Source organism: Pleurodeles waltl, chromosome 4_1, assembly GCF_031143425.1.
Source record: "Pleurodeles waltl isolate 20211129_DDA chromosome 4_1, aPleWal1.hap1.20221129, whole genome shotgun sequence".
Classification (NCBI taxonomy): domain Eukaryota; kingdom Metazoa; phylum Chordata; class Amphibia; order Caudata; family Salamandridae; genus Pleurodeles; species Pleurodeles waltl.
Window position 1 is genome coordinate 660,539,573 of NC_090442.1, and position 13,852 is coordinate 660,553,424.

At 42.7% G+C, this 13,852-nt stretch overlaps 1 protein-coding gene across 1 annotated transcript in view; it reads right to left on the minus strand.

The window, feature by feature from the left end:
• The window catches only part of GNS (glucosamine (N-acetyl)-6-sulfatase), a 187,851-nt gene that overhangs the window by 73,872 nt on the left and 100,127 nt on the right, over window positions 1–13,852 (minus strand). The window contains exon 8 of the mRNA XM_069229138.1: window positions 6,351–6,469. Within this exon, the coding sequence (XP_069085239.1) occupies window positions 6,351–6,469 (119 nt within the window). The remainder of the gene's footprint in view (window positions 1–6,350; window positions 6,470–13,852) is intronic.

Sequence of the window (13,852 nt, forward strand, 5' to 3'; positions counted from 1 at the left end):
GGCCTCACTCCTGGCAGCTGCGTGCGCGGCGTTCAGGATCCCAGAATCCCCGCAAGGGGGGGCCTCGCCCCAATGCAGCTCAGGCCGACCGCCCTCAACAATCTTCGGCCTGCACCCAGGCCGCCCCGGGTTAAAGGCACAACATTAAGCAACACAGCCCTGTGGCCCCATGAGCAAAACCAGGTTACAGCACGCAGTCCAGCACTCTGCCTGCAACGGCTAGGTCGCTCGAGGATCGCATCATGGTTGGTGGCTGCCCAGTTTCCTCGCTGGACTCTACCAATCCACTCACCCATAGCCTGCCACGGCACCGCAGGCTGGCCACCAGGCAGTGAAATCCCCAGAGGCCAGGTAGCACAAGCCTGCTGGCTTTGTCCTGCAATGGCCTGCAGGCACACCCCGGGTCTCCCCTGTTTCTCTCAAAGAGCAGCTCCCTAGCCATGAGGAAGCAGTCAACCGGGCATAGAGGTGTAGGACATCGAGCAGATCTCTGAACTTATCGGTTTCACGGATCAGTGAACTCAAATCCAGAAGTCGTCACCCAATCTATGATTCAGAATACTTCAGGGCTTATTTTACAACTAGAGATGCCTCCCCTGCTACAGTGCTCTCTGATTTGCCTCCTTCAGAAACTCATTCTTCATTGTAGTCTGTGCACTACAACTCCACAGACTACACCTTTGCAGGCAGTTGTTCCTCCACACCATTCAAGACATGATCCTCTTACAGAGATTATTACCAGTGGCACTGTGGTTATACAAGTACACACTATTCTAGATGATACTCCTCAGCTGAGAAAATATTGCTTTTCTCATAGATACAGGCCTGATCATTCATCATCAAGAAGATATTCTTGCAGAAGGTGAATTACTTCTGGCATCACTGTACTCCCAATAGGCGCACTAGGCACAGATCTGGCTCTTCTCAAGACCCTTCTACTCACAGGAAAGCATCTTTGTCAGACTAGCCTCTGGCTAGAGTATCTCCAAGAGCCAACGTAAATATCTTTTATGAAGTCCTAGTCAGATGAATAGATAAATGAAATATAACCATGCCAACACCACAGTGGAGTCTACAGTTGTTGCAGACATTAGGCAGCATAAATCTGCATATTGAACCAGGCTACGTTTAGTTTCAGGTCTTCTGAAACCTGCTATTGATATTTCCTTTCCCCTATATCAGCTAAAGCAAAGTGAGCCCATCTTTTAAAGTACAGACCACCTGAGCAAGATCCTCTGTTTCTCAACATAATTCTTACCTGGATTCTGTCATAATTTCGGTAGCAAGCAAAAGTCACACCACTGCTATTTTTTTTTACTGTACCTTTGGACAAAGAGAGCAAACATTTAGATTCAGTAGGGTGCAGTGTGTGTGGCGACTCTGTTACTTCCTTGAAATCTGCAAGTGCAGCTCCCATACAAGGAAGCATGACATATCTCTTTGGGACTTCCTGCAGAGATTTCCTGATTAATTTACCGGCAAAATAAGAGAAGGCTTGAACAAGATTATCACCAAGGTAATAATAGCCTCACATCTCAAAATCAGCACAGCAGCAGCCTCAACCAACTTGGCAGCACATGGATATTGCCATGAGTTGACAAAGTAGAGTACAAAAAGTAATGGGTGAAATGCTTGAATTAATCTCAGCCACTGGTACTTTATTCAGGCTGCATCCCAAACAATTGCTATTTTGAATACCATGTCACCTCAGTTTGGACCAAGCTATATGCAAACGTGTCTTGATCCTGCTCCAATAGGAACAGTTCAGCCCGAACTGCCATGCCACGCCCACCCTCAACCAGAACACAAGCAACCTAGGACTGATTTCGCCCTAGTTAGGGCTCATCAGCCAGACATAGCTTGGTTCCAATGGGACAGTGTGCACGAAAACCACATCAGGGCATGCCTGCCTCACTAAGGTAACACGCTAAAATATACAGAATGTTTGATTTATCCTAATCCATTGATATTTTGCACACCATGTCACCTTAGTCTGATTGACAATGTGTGGCCAGCCTGAAACCTGAAGCACAGCAGCACATACTGAACCTTTATGTTCCAGACTTGCAGGTGAGAGATGTATAAAATTAAATCAGAAATATTCTTTGAGAGCTGTTGTCTGCGAGAGGAAGGACAAATACAGAATGCAGGCTGCAGGCCTCAGGGCGGTCAGTTCTCTCAAGAGAGGGTTCAAACTTCTCAGTGGCCTAAACAGTGGACACAACGCAAGCTACAGTACCAATCACAGTGCAGTCAGAATGAAGAGGTCACCAACCCTCTGCAGCTGCAATGAAGCCTCCATGCCAACCCTTTGTGATTGCAGGGAAGCATCAAGCAGGAAGACGGTAACACTCCTTTACCTCTCTTCTGTTTCTCATTGCGGTGTCATGAAACATCAAGAAGTATTTTGCAGAGTAGGTACAAGTTTCTGATTTAAAGCCTCTTCACTTGCAATACCTCCAAAAAGTGAAACAATTTCTATCAAGAAGAACTGCAGCAGGAGGTGGACATTTTGTTGCAAAGACTACCCATGAAGCAGGTTCCTGATTTCCAACAAGGAAAGGGACTTTAATCTCTTCACTTTCTGGCTTAGCAGAGAGGACCCAAATGCGAATTCAGGCACATTCTCAACCTCAAGTTAGCCAATAAATGTATAAGAAAAGAGAAGTTCAGACTGTTAACCCACCATATTCTCAGTTTCATTAACGAGATTAGATGAGATCTGTGGAATGTCAAAATGCCTATGTACATATTCCACTCGTTGTGAAACATAAAAAATTCCTCAGGTTTTTTTCTCAAAAAGACAATAGCAAATACAACATGTGTGGGATAAAGCTGGATTCGAAAACATTCTCAAAATGCATGGCAGTAGTGCCGGAAGAGGTTGGGGATTTTTATCTGTCCATAACTAGATGAATGGTTGATAAACGCTTCTTACCTTATACAGAACTGTCTTAATTTCAAACTTAAGATAGACACCTTACAGCACTTAGGATTGCACGTCCGTCATGCCAAGTATATCCGGACTCTAATTGAATCCATCCACTGAATGCAGTAGTTTCTGGATAGCCAAAGTGCATGAAAACTTCCTCTCAGGAACAAATTATCTTCTATCCAATTGAAGTGTTTCAGTCTGCAGAAGCTGAAGCACCAGACAGCCAGATAAGTCCCCTCTCTTCAAAGTTCAATGATGCAGGGCCTCTTTCTGGATCCCAATATATCCAACAGTTTCTCAAAGCCAATTAGTCCCAATTCTCAGACAACGTTGAGAAGACATGGTGACGCTCTTTCTGACAGCGATCCAGTTCATCATTTGGTGATGCAATCCAAACAATGTCTAATAAAATCCAGATTTTCTGCCCACGAGGCTGTAGAAAATCTACATTTTCCTTTCCACTAGAATATTCAACCCAAATGATAGTGACAAATGCTTCTCCGCTGGGTTAGAGTGTACATACGGGTCCAGGAAAAATGTACCTACTACATAAACATTCTAGAACTTGACCAGTCCGTTTTACTCTCCAGTCTTTCTGTTGGCTTTCAGAACAAACCTACTCTTTGTTCACATGAACAATACAACAGTAATGTCCTTCTTGAACAAGCATGGGAGCACCTAATCAAAGATTTTATCTACAGAGGGCTAGCCAATTTTAAGGAATTCTCCAAATCACCACAGTTCATATTCAAGGGTAGTTAAATGTAGAGGCAGGATTACTCAGAAAAATTATGTATTGGATCCTAAATCACAAAGTTTTAGAAGAAACCTTCTTTGAATGGGATTTTCATTAGTTAGTCTTCTTCTCAAATGCCGAAAACAGAAGAGCTCAAATTTGCGTCTAGATACTAACAAAAAAGGATAAAAGGGGAATGCCCTTTTCATAAACCTGGTAAAGTACAATTCTTTGCGTATATTTTCAAATTCCCAGATTCCCGCTGTCATTTTCAAACTGACTAGTTCCAAGGCCTCATCGCCCTGGAATTGCCATACAGTGGTGATATACTTCAGCTGTGAGAATTCCACACAGCAGTTTGTCTTGCAGTCCACACTTCTTCACAGTTTCAAGAGCCAGATTCTGCATTCCAGCCCACCATTTGCAGTTTGACTCCTGAACTCATTCATTTGACTCTTTTACAAGACTGCATGTCCATTTGAGAGAAGTCAAACGCCCATCCACAGAGTAGCTTACTCTTTAAAAGAAGTTCTGCATTTGGTGCATCCAGAAAACAAGGACCCTTTGTGTGGTCCGCTGACACTATTCCGTATTTGGGCATCGAACAGCCCACTCTACCTACAGAACAGTGATTGTCAACTACTCAGCCTCGGTTTCGCAGACCTGCAAAGACTTGGAGTCTTGGACCTATCATTGCTTATCGTGGATGGACGGGATCACAGCGGTCAAAATAACTATTCCCTGCAGGTCGCTGACTGGGTTTTCTATCTTCAACTGTGACCCTGGGTAACGGGGCCCGAGACAAGATAGAACATGGGGCGACCTAAGACAGTTCCAGAAATGGATGCTTCTTAAAAGTGACAATAGACGCTTTATATCGGAGTTGTACTCCCTCCTGAATGAAGAGCACTCCACCACAAAACCGAAGGCACAACTTCGCTGGGAAGCCAAACTAGGTAGAGCCCTTTCTACTAAAGAATGGGCGGACATCTTCTATAGGGTTCATCATACAGCGCACAATATGTCTAGCACCGAAATAGCATATAAGGTTTCTTCATACTAGTACCTGATCCCTGGCAGATTGCTGCAGTGGAAACCAGGAGGCTCCTCAGGATCTTGGCGGGGTTGTGGTGGCACTAGAACTCTGCTGCATCTCTTATGGCACTGCCCCAAACTCACCTGTTACTGGGAACTAGTCCTCCCTGACACAGACAGGGCCGTTAAAACCGGAATTCTGAGAAATTCAGCCTACACTATCCTGGGCCTTCCCAACCCCCTGACTTATCCTCTTCGCTCTCTCAGAGGTAGACAAATAGTTCTAGCTTTGAGAGCAGCGCATCAGACAATTCTGTATCACTGGAGTACAGATAAAACTCCTGATCATACCTCGTGGCTGCATAGATTGTGGTACATCTTAGAAATGGAGAAATTATCTCTTGCATTGGAATCAGACTGCACTGGGTACGCTGAAATGTAGGCCTCCTTCCTCAGCCTTCTCGGCTGAATTCCAGGAACTGATGTGCCTGGCATACTTGAGTACTACACATGATGTGCCCCCAGCTACAATTAGATTGGAGCCCTGGGGGGGGGGGGGGGGGGGGGGGGGGAAGAGTTTTAGGGTAAAACCTTTCTAACGCTGCCATCCTCCGGAATGTAGGCAGAAGCTGTGTACATGATGCTTATAGTATGCTCTAGCCTACGCTGCCTGCTCCTGAAGTTGTAGGCAATATGCTGTGTACACTGGAATTGGCTGTTAATTCAAAAAACAGAATTGCTACTAGAAAAACAATGACTCAAACAAAACAGTCTTTCTCTTATACAGCCTGTTAGTGGTATGACTTCCACAGCCCAAGATAGAGAAACAACAGAGCATTAATTTATTGATAGCAGTGTGAGATTCTGAAACTGAACCTCAATAGACAGTTCCTATGTCAAGAACAAAGATGCCCCCTTTATCATATGCTTGTTTTAGACAGAAAGAGTGCATAATGATGGTGGAGACTCTCACGTTCAGCACTCTGATGTTTCAGAAAAGGATAACCAAGTACGAACAAGCACGGTCACCTTTCAAAAATGATGTGGTTACAATGCATGTATGCTTCTCTTACCTAAAACCATCATCGCAGTCAATCCATCTTCCCACCCACATGAGCACTTCACAGGTCAACTGAACTGCTGATGCATTACTACAGCTCTTGTCTATGTGCGAGTCATTGTGGGCTACAGTTATTTGTACAATTGGCATGCAGTGTATGGAAGGCAAATTTACATGACTGCTGCAAGTGATGTACCTGTTGTATTTGTATGTGTGTGAAGGAGCACTGGACAGAGCAGCCACAAACACTACCTGCTCCTTGTCCTCATTTGTATTAAAAAAGCTTGGTTAATATTTTTCACTTTATAAAATCCAAAATGATTGATCTTGGTAATGACTTCCTCATACTGATATACCGGGCATACATTCCAAAGCAATCCCAGTCGTACTTGTGAGGAAATAAATGAGCAAGAAAGCAGCAATTGAATGTGTGACTAAGATAATTTCCTCCCCCTTCCACGTGTAATCCCGTGTCAAGGGCTTGACATAGGAATTGAGGGAATCGCAAAGGCTTACAATGGTAACACAGGCATTCTAGCGCACATTTCTATTTTCAAACAGCTTCAACTATTTGTTATAATTACCTGTGTGAAATCCATTATCTGAGGTGAAGAAAATAAAAGTATTTTCGAGCTCCTCACGTGCATCTAAATCCTTCACCAGTTTCTCTACCAGGTCGTCCACAGAGAGCAAGGTCTGCCACCTGTGCATCATGGGAGAATAGATACAACCTTTATTTAAAGACATCTTATAACCTTAGCAAATAGGAGGGTTCATCGGGCCCTATAAAAGTAAATGCTAGACGTTTTCCATAAATACATAAAGTAAAGGCAACAAGTCAAACCATCCTATTTCATTTAAAATTAGTGATAAAAAAGAGATTTACTCACATATGTGTTAAAAATAGCAACGACTAAGGTGCCAACTTCATTGGGAAACCCACAACCACAGGCAAGAGCTCGTATATGGAAGACCTTTTGATTCACACACTGTGAAATAGTAAAACTGACATGTACCTCAGAATCGAAACAGTATAACCACTGATCATGTTTAGCTGGTAGGCCGCAAAACACAACATGGGAATACCACACCACGCATACTACGGGCTGGTAGTCAGGCACGGCATTAACACAACTTGGGACCAGCTGGACACACTCACAAGGCGTAGCCCAAGAATGAAGTAGCAAATCCAGTCACTTTTTGGAGCCTCCAATAGTGGGAAACCCACAAACCTGGAGGAATAAACAGGTATCACATAACGAACGGTTAGTGAAAGGTGGGAAGATCAGGGCCCCACTCACCCCCCCCCCCCCCCCATTCTCGTGGTAACCTGACAAACTAGAAAAAAAATCTGAAAACAACGTTTCTGCATTACGAAAACACTTGCAGGGGGTCAGTGGAAGGGCACAAGAACGGACTCCCTATTACACTGAGAAGGCCGAAAACAAGCAGAGAAAAGGCTTCTTTTCAAGACACCCGACTGTACCCAGAGGCCAAGGAGGTAACATACTCGGAGCAATACAAATACTTTGTAACATAACAAAGGATGTGAACTCTTACCAAAGGGAATGACACTTAAAACATCATGACATGGGTACTATTCGTTTTTACAACACAACAAAAGGAAGGTTATTCGATAATAATGAGTGAAAAACATCCTAAAAGAGCACATCATTGCGTTTAAACATAAGCTTGATTGGCATTTAACATTTAAAGTAATTCGTAGTATTTTATGAAAGGGTCAAGGGAAATTTAATACAGGACACTGCACTAAAATGGATACAGTCATATCTCACTGAGATTACAAATTGCATCACTAACCCATTCATACACTGCTGTTCTCACAAAACGTAGGCCTCATTGAGGCTCAATATTTGCCTCAACTCCTTTACAATAACCTGTTACAATGATGTGGGTGTGACTGATTATTATAAACTAGAAAAACCATCAGACCTTGCAACATCCACGCCTACTAAATGCTTGCAGGCAGTTGACAACTGGATGCTATAAAATCTTCTGAAATCACAATGTGCCTAAAACAAAGATACTAACCTGAGGATTATGGAAAATGTGCGACCCACCAGAGCCTGGCCTCGAGAAACTATCTCTGCCCTCGTCTGCACCCAAAAGAGAAATTTCAGATCAAGAATGACAGCACTACTGCTTTTCAAAATAACTCAGATAGATGTAAACTTCTTCTTGGTACAAACATCCAATGAAAACATTAAATACTTCACCAAAGAAATAAAAGACAATTAACAACCACGTACAATTTAGAAAAGCAATAAAAATGCAGCTTACGCCACAATAAGACTCACTCTCAAACTCATGACTTTGCATAAACTGATCTAATGATAATCCATGTGAACCAGCTGCACAACAAATGAAGACAGCTAGTCTCACTCCGGACTACCTGCATCAAAAGCCTACTGGCTGGACCTCAGATCAAAGATTTTATTTCCAAAGGCTTGACTAATTTTGAGGAAGTCTCCACATTACTACAGTTCATCTCTGAAGGTAGGAAAATGCAGAGGCCGATGTACTCAGGTGGATTATTCAGATTAGTTATGTATGGATCTTAAACAATGAAGTTTTATAAGATGCTTTCTTTGAATGAGATTTTCTTTATTTGGACTTCTTTGCAAATGCTGAAAAGAGGAAAAGCCCTAATTTGCCTCTAGGTACTACAAAGCAGGGTAAAAAGGGCCACACCCGTTACATAAACCAGGTGAAGGTCATTTCTTTAAGTACATTTTTGATTCCCCTGATTTCAGCAGTCATTGTCAGACTGACTAAACCTTATTGGCTAGATGTTAGCGATACAGAGGTATCTTGTCAACAAGACTACTGGACAGACCAGGATTACTGGACGGTTTGCTACACATTCCCAGAAGCATGTATGGCCCAATTAATGACCCAACCTGTGAAATATACAAACTCTATCATCAGCAACCTTAATGTGGCAATTTGTACACAAAGATGTACAGTAGCTATGTGAATGGTTGTGTCCTGACAATACTTCAGCACTCACAAAAAAAGATAACAGAGCAATAGGATACTACTAGTAACGTCATAAAAATGACATAATACTTCTTATTAATGAATTGCACTGAATCCGGCCATTGGGGCTTGTCATCTGACGTTCACATTAGGTTCAATATCCCATTACAATGCTGCGTTGATTACTCTTTTCTTAATGTAAATATACTTCTTCGTCCTATTGTCCATTTCTTAAAGTTTTATTTCAATGCTGTGATTTTCAGTGTCTTAGGAGAACACCTGTCCATTGTGATCAATCTTAGCCAGTAGTCATGTAAAGTCTCGGAAATTAAAATTAGATTTGTCCGATTTAGGACACGGTATTAATACCAGCAGGCATACTCCTTTACTAGATCGAGGTGTCAATGGATATGTTCATTTTCTATAAAATGAGCAATAGGCAGGGAACAACCACATCCTCTAGATGACATTTGCGTTAATATGACTATATCTCGAGCAACGGTTCGTAACCTTTTGACTTCCCCCAACAAATCACCACCAGAAGCCGCGTATCAAAGAGTAAACAAATGCACAAAATACAGAAACAAGTATATCAAAAATACATCTGAATTTCCCCTTTAATGGAAAGTTTGGTGCTTTTCAAAATTTGGCTTTATTACGAAAAGAAAAAACGATATACTATACTAACATTTCACTGTCTTTTTTGGCTCTTAATGCATGCTCTCTTTCTGTCAATGTGTACCAAGACCTTTTATTTATTCATTGGGTAGAGAGAGGTATTAATGTACAGATAACTGATGGGTAAAGAGAAGAATCCGCACAGACCAACATTACTGAGCCGTTCTTAAAGTAATACCAAAATGATTCGTATTAGTACAATGCATATTCTAAATTTAACCAGAGCTTGGCCACTTCTTTGAAATTTACCCCAACTTCCGAGCCAATTCTTTGTCTGGCTCTGCCTTTAATGTTATGTAGGAAAGACTTAGTTTCGCTAGTGGAACATATCACTTGACAACAGTATGCATAATCAGGAGGATTTGTATCCTGCCAATGTTTGGTAATAGTCAATTTGGCAACAACACAGATGCCAATGTAGTTTGAATGTATGTATGCTCCAGTTGTGTCTGTGTCACTACCTAACAAGATTAATAAGGTATTGAGATTTATATGCTTATCTAACATTTCTATTTATTTACCAAGAATAGCCTGCCAATATTCCTGCAGCACGGTACAAGCAGCAAACGTGTGCATCAGCCACAATTTCTGCTGTTTTAGTTAATAACTCAATTACATAAATGCAACCGACTAGGAGAAAACCACAGCCTATGCGATGTCTTATTGTGGGGGATTTTCTTATGAAAACCGATATGCAGACAGGTAAAATTCAGTTATTGGAAGTGCTTAGCAAACCCTTGGCAGCTACCATCAAAACCATATATGTCGTTTTTAGCTTCCAGTGAACGGCTAGCAGGAAGATGTTTGAAGGCCTTCAATGTAAAAGTCACTACTGAAATGCTTTTAATTAGTTTTCAGCTAAGCAGCAAGTATCTCTGTGCACCAAACCTATTAGTACAACATTTGAAGGTATTTAAATAAAAAAATAAAAAAGTCACTCAGCAGCTGGTGATCCTTCTTGAGTTCATCATAAGTACCAAGTGGAATGTAGTTTACACAGAGATCTGATGTGCGAAAACCCAGCTTGTGTCCATTTGAAAGCCATAGCGTTATAAAAGACGTCCGGTAGTAGTGTTTATATGCCCATTGGTAAATATGTACGGACTAGAGGTAATGCAAGGAACTTTGTCGACTGCTGCCAGATGTTTCAGAGTCCTCAACAACCTTAAATTTAACTTCTCTGTAGTAGTTTGGATCAAAGTGCCTAAACAACCACCCGGTTGCCACTGTCACTAAACATAGTTCGGTATACTAATTATTGAGCACCCCTGGGGTGTATTAATCAAAACTGATAGCCGTTTACCTATGGCACCCCAGTAATACAACTGGAAATCTGGTAGCATCCAGAGTCCTTGTGTATGCAGAATTTAGAGAAATGTTGCTGCACGTCTAATTTTCCTGTACCCCTTCTGGAAGGCTGAAACTGAATGCATCCAAGCATTTTAAGAAGACAGAATGGACATAAACAGGAATAGAACAGATTATATTTATAAAATTGGTAAAATTGGTGAAATATTATTTTTTAACAGGTTGCATCTACCACTTAACAACACTGGAAGGGCTCTGGTACTGTTTTCCAACCAAAGAAATAAAGGTTTGGCCCGAAATGCATTTGCCTACTACCTGCCACAAATACCCCCCCCCGTAACTTGATCAAATGCCTTTTCTTTATCTAGGAGGCTCACCTTTGCTGACTAGATAGCGAGTTAGCAGCATCAAACATTGTGAAGGCTGTGAAAGTGTGTTTTGCAGCACCACGCCCGGGTATGAAACTGTGATGTTCATTAGATAGCAATAACTGTATTCCATAAGACAATCTTTTAGCCAAGATTTTTGCATCTCTAATAATATCAGAAATGATTCAGTATGATTCTCTCTCTTCAGCAAGCCTCCCATTTTATAATAATAATGTACATTCTGATGAGACTGGGACCAAGCTACTGTTATATACGCTGTCTAATACATCCATATACAACAGCAGCATTTTTTAATCAAAGATCTTAGAGTTTGGCTGGTATGTAATCTTCCTATGCAGCCTTCATGTTCAATAATGTTTGAATAAAAGATATGACATCACCCATAGCGAATGGTGTTTCTAATATCTCTTAGTTCCATCTGGAACCAAAGCCCTCATCTGCCAGCCATGCTGTGCAGTCTCACAAGACATATCCAGGTAAATGCTAAAAATATAACACGACTTAGCTGTAAAATTACGCCTGCATCTGGCAATGCTAAGCATTTTCTCCTTCATCAAATAAGAAGTAAACAAGTACTGTATGAGGTTTCACACTTTTCAGAATTCAACTGAAAAGAAACCCGGCGGGCACCAATTGCCAGCTTCTGTTTGACCTTGTTTGCAAGAACCACCACAGGTGTGATCATGCCCTCTTACACCCGCAATACAAAAACCCACCATATATTTCATGTGCAGCATCCAGGGGTGGACTACTCAACAGCCCAATTTGTTCCAGCACAGTGCCAAAAGTCAGCGTCAGCTACTTTCCAAGCGATACGGCCTGGTTGCGAAGAAATGGCAGAAAGAAGGCCCATATGTCTACAGGTCGTGAGTTTCCTGGCATTAAGTCCCAATAAAGATTTAGTTGTTTCTGACAATACGCTGCATCTTTCAGCCAATCTGCCTTGCATGGGTTGCGGTCACAGCCCCAATACATCGCAATTCTGCGCTTTGCTAAAATTAGTAGCATACCTACTAACTTCCTACAACCAGACTGTATGTCCTCAACATACCCTAGGAATTCAAGCAGTGGGGTGCGCGGGAGAACTAAGCCAGATAATCACACTAAACACCTCCTGCTAAAATGCCTAAATTGTACTGCAACCCCAAGCGGAGTGCAGAAAGTTTGCATCAGCCACCTCGCAACTAGGACACCCTGAGTCTGAGCGCAATTAAATGCGACAGAGCCGCTAAGGAGTATAGTATAATCGATTTATAAACCTGAAATGAATAAAGCGCAGCCGATAATTAGGGAAGAGGACATATTTCAATCGTCTCCCAAGTGCGCCCTCAAGTGCAGCCGAGTAGATACAGCAGTAGCCTACAAAGTTGCATATAGACGAGTGACAAGTCGCATAGGCATTGGGCCGGAGTATAGCAGCCTCAAGGCCTGAAATACCTGTGGAGGGGAGGAAAAGTCACTGTGCTGCGCACAGACTGCACCCCGAATCTGGAAATAGGTAAAACAATATAATGCAGCGTTGTTGGGTTCGCGGAGCGCTGACCCGGGAGTCACAAATTGGCCCTCCGGGTACAAAGAACCCATAGTAGTCAACTGCATATTGCGAAGGAGCATGTGTACATTACCCTTCCTTGAATTAGGCAGTCCAGCTTGGTCTAGTTGCGGCACGGAGGGCGCATACAGAGCTGAAGCCCCACTGTGACCAAAGAGCGCCTGCCAAGCCAAAGTCACGCACGCTACTGTGTCGACACTGGGAAAAATATAGTGCCCTGGAAAGTTACGTGGCCAAATGAAATCCTGTTCAGGAGCGGTGTGTGGCAGGTAACGATTAGGATGGGTCCAGAAGTGAGCAAAGTGCGCCTGGGCGCAGTTGTAATATAGCTCCAAATCCCCAGCCGCCAGACCACCCAGTTCAAAGGGCTGAGTTAGCATATCCCATTAGATTCTGGGCTGCCTACCCACCCAGACCAGAGATATTAATAACGAGCAGAGCCGCCTCTTGAAACAGGATGTGAGAGGTATGGGGATATTGATGAATAAATATAAGTATTTAGGCAGGACCACCATCTTGGCGATCCGTAAGCGAGAGGGAGAGAGAGAACCAGGCTCAATCGTGTCCTCCAGCCAGGAGATCACTCTACCATAGTTTTCGGTCCAGAGATTACTCACATCTCTACACAGCCAAACTCTCAGGTAACGCACTGGCTCACTCGCCCAGTGAAGCAGATTCTTCGAAGAATGCAGGCCCGTGGCGTCCAGCAGTGGAAAAATAACAGATTTAATCCAGTTTATTGTAAGGCCCGAAAGCCGGTCAAACCTTATACATTCTAGTATGATAAGGTCTAGATTGATAAGAGGGTCCTGCATGTACAGGATAACGTCATCCACGTACATTGATACCAAAATGGTAAGCTGTAAAACCGCCAACACCCTGTTATTATGATGCTGTTGCAAGAGCATGGCCAGTGGCTCCATTGCCACTGCAAAAGGCTACGTTGAGAGGGGACAGCCCTGCTGGCTGCCCCTAGATATCGGGAAAGTTTCAGTGATATACCCATTGATTCTCAATCTAGCAGACAGATTCGAATAGAGCAGTTGGATCAATTGAATGAATCTGAGGCTTAGACCCAAGAAGCGCGAACAAGAAGAGCCAAACAAGGGAGTCAAATGCCTTGGTGGCGTCTAAGAATATTGCTGCAGCTCAACTCTCA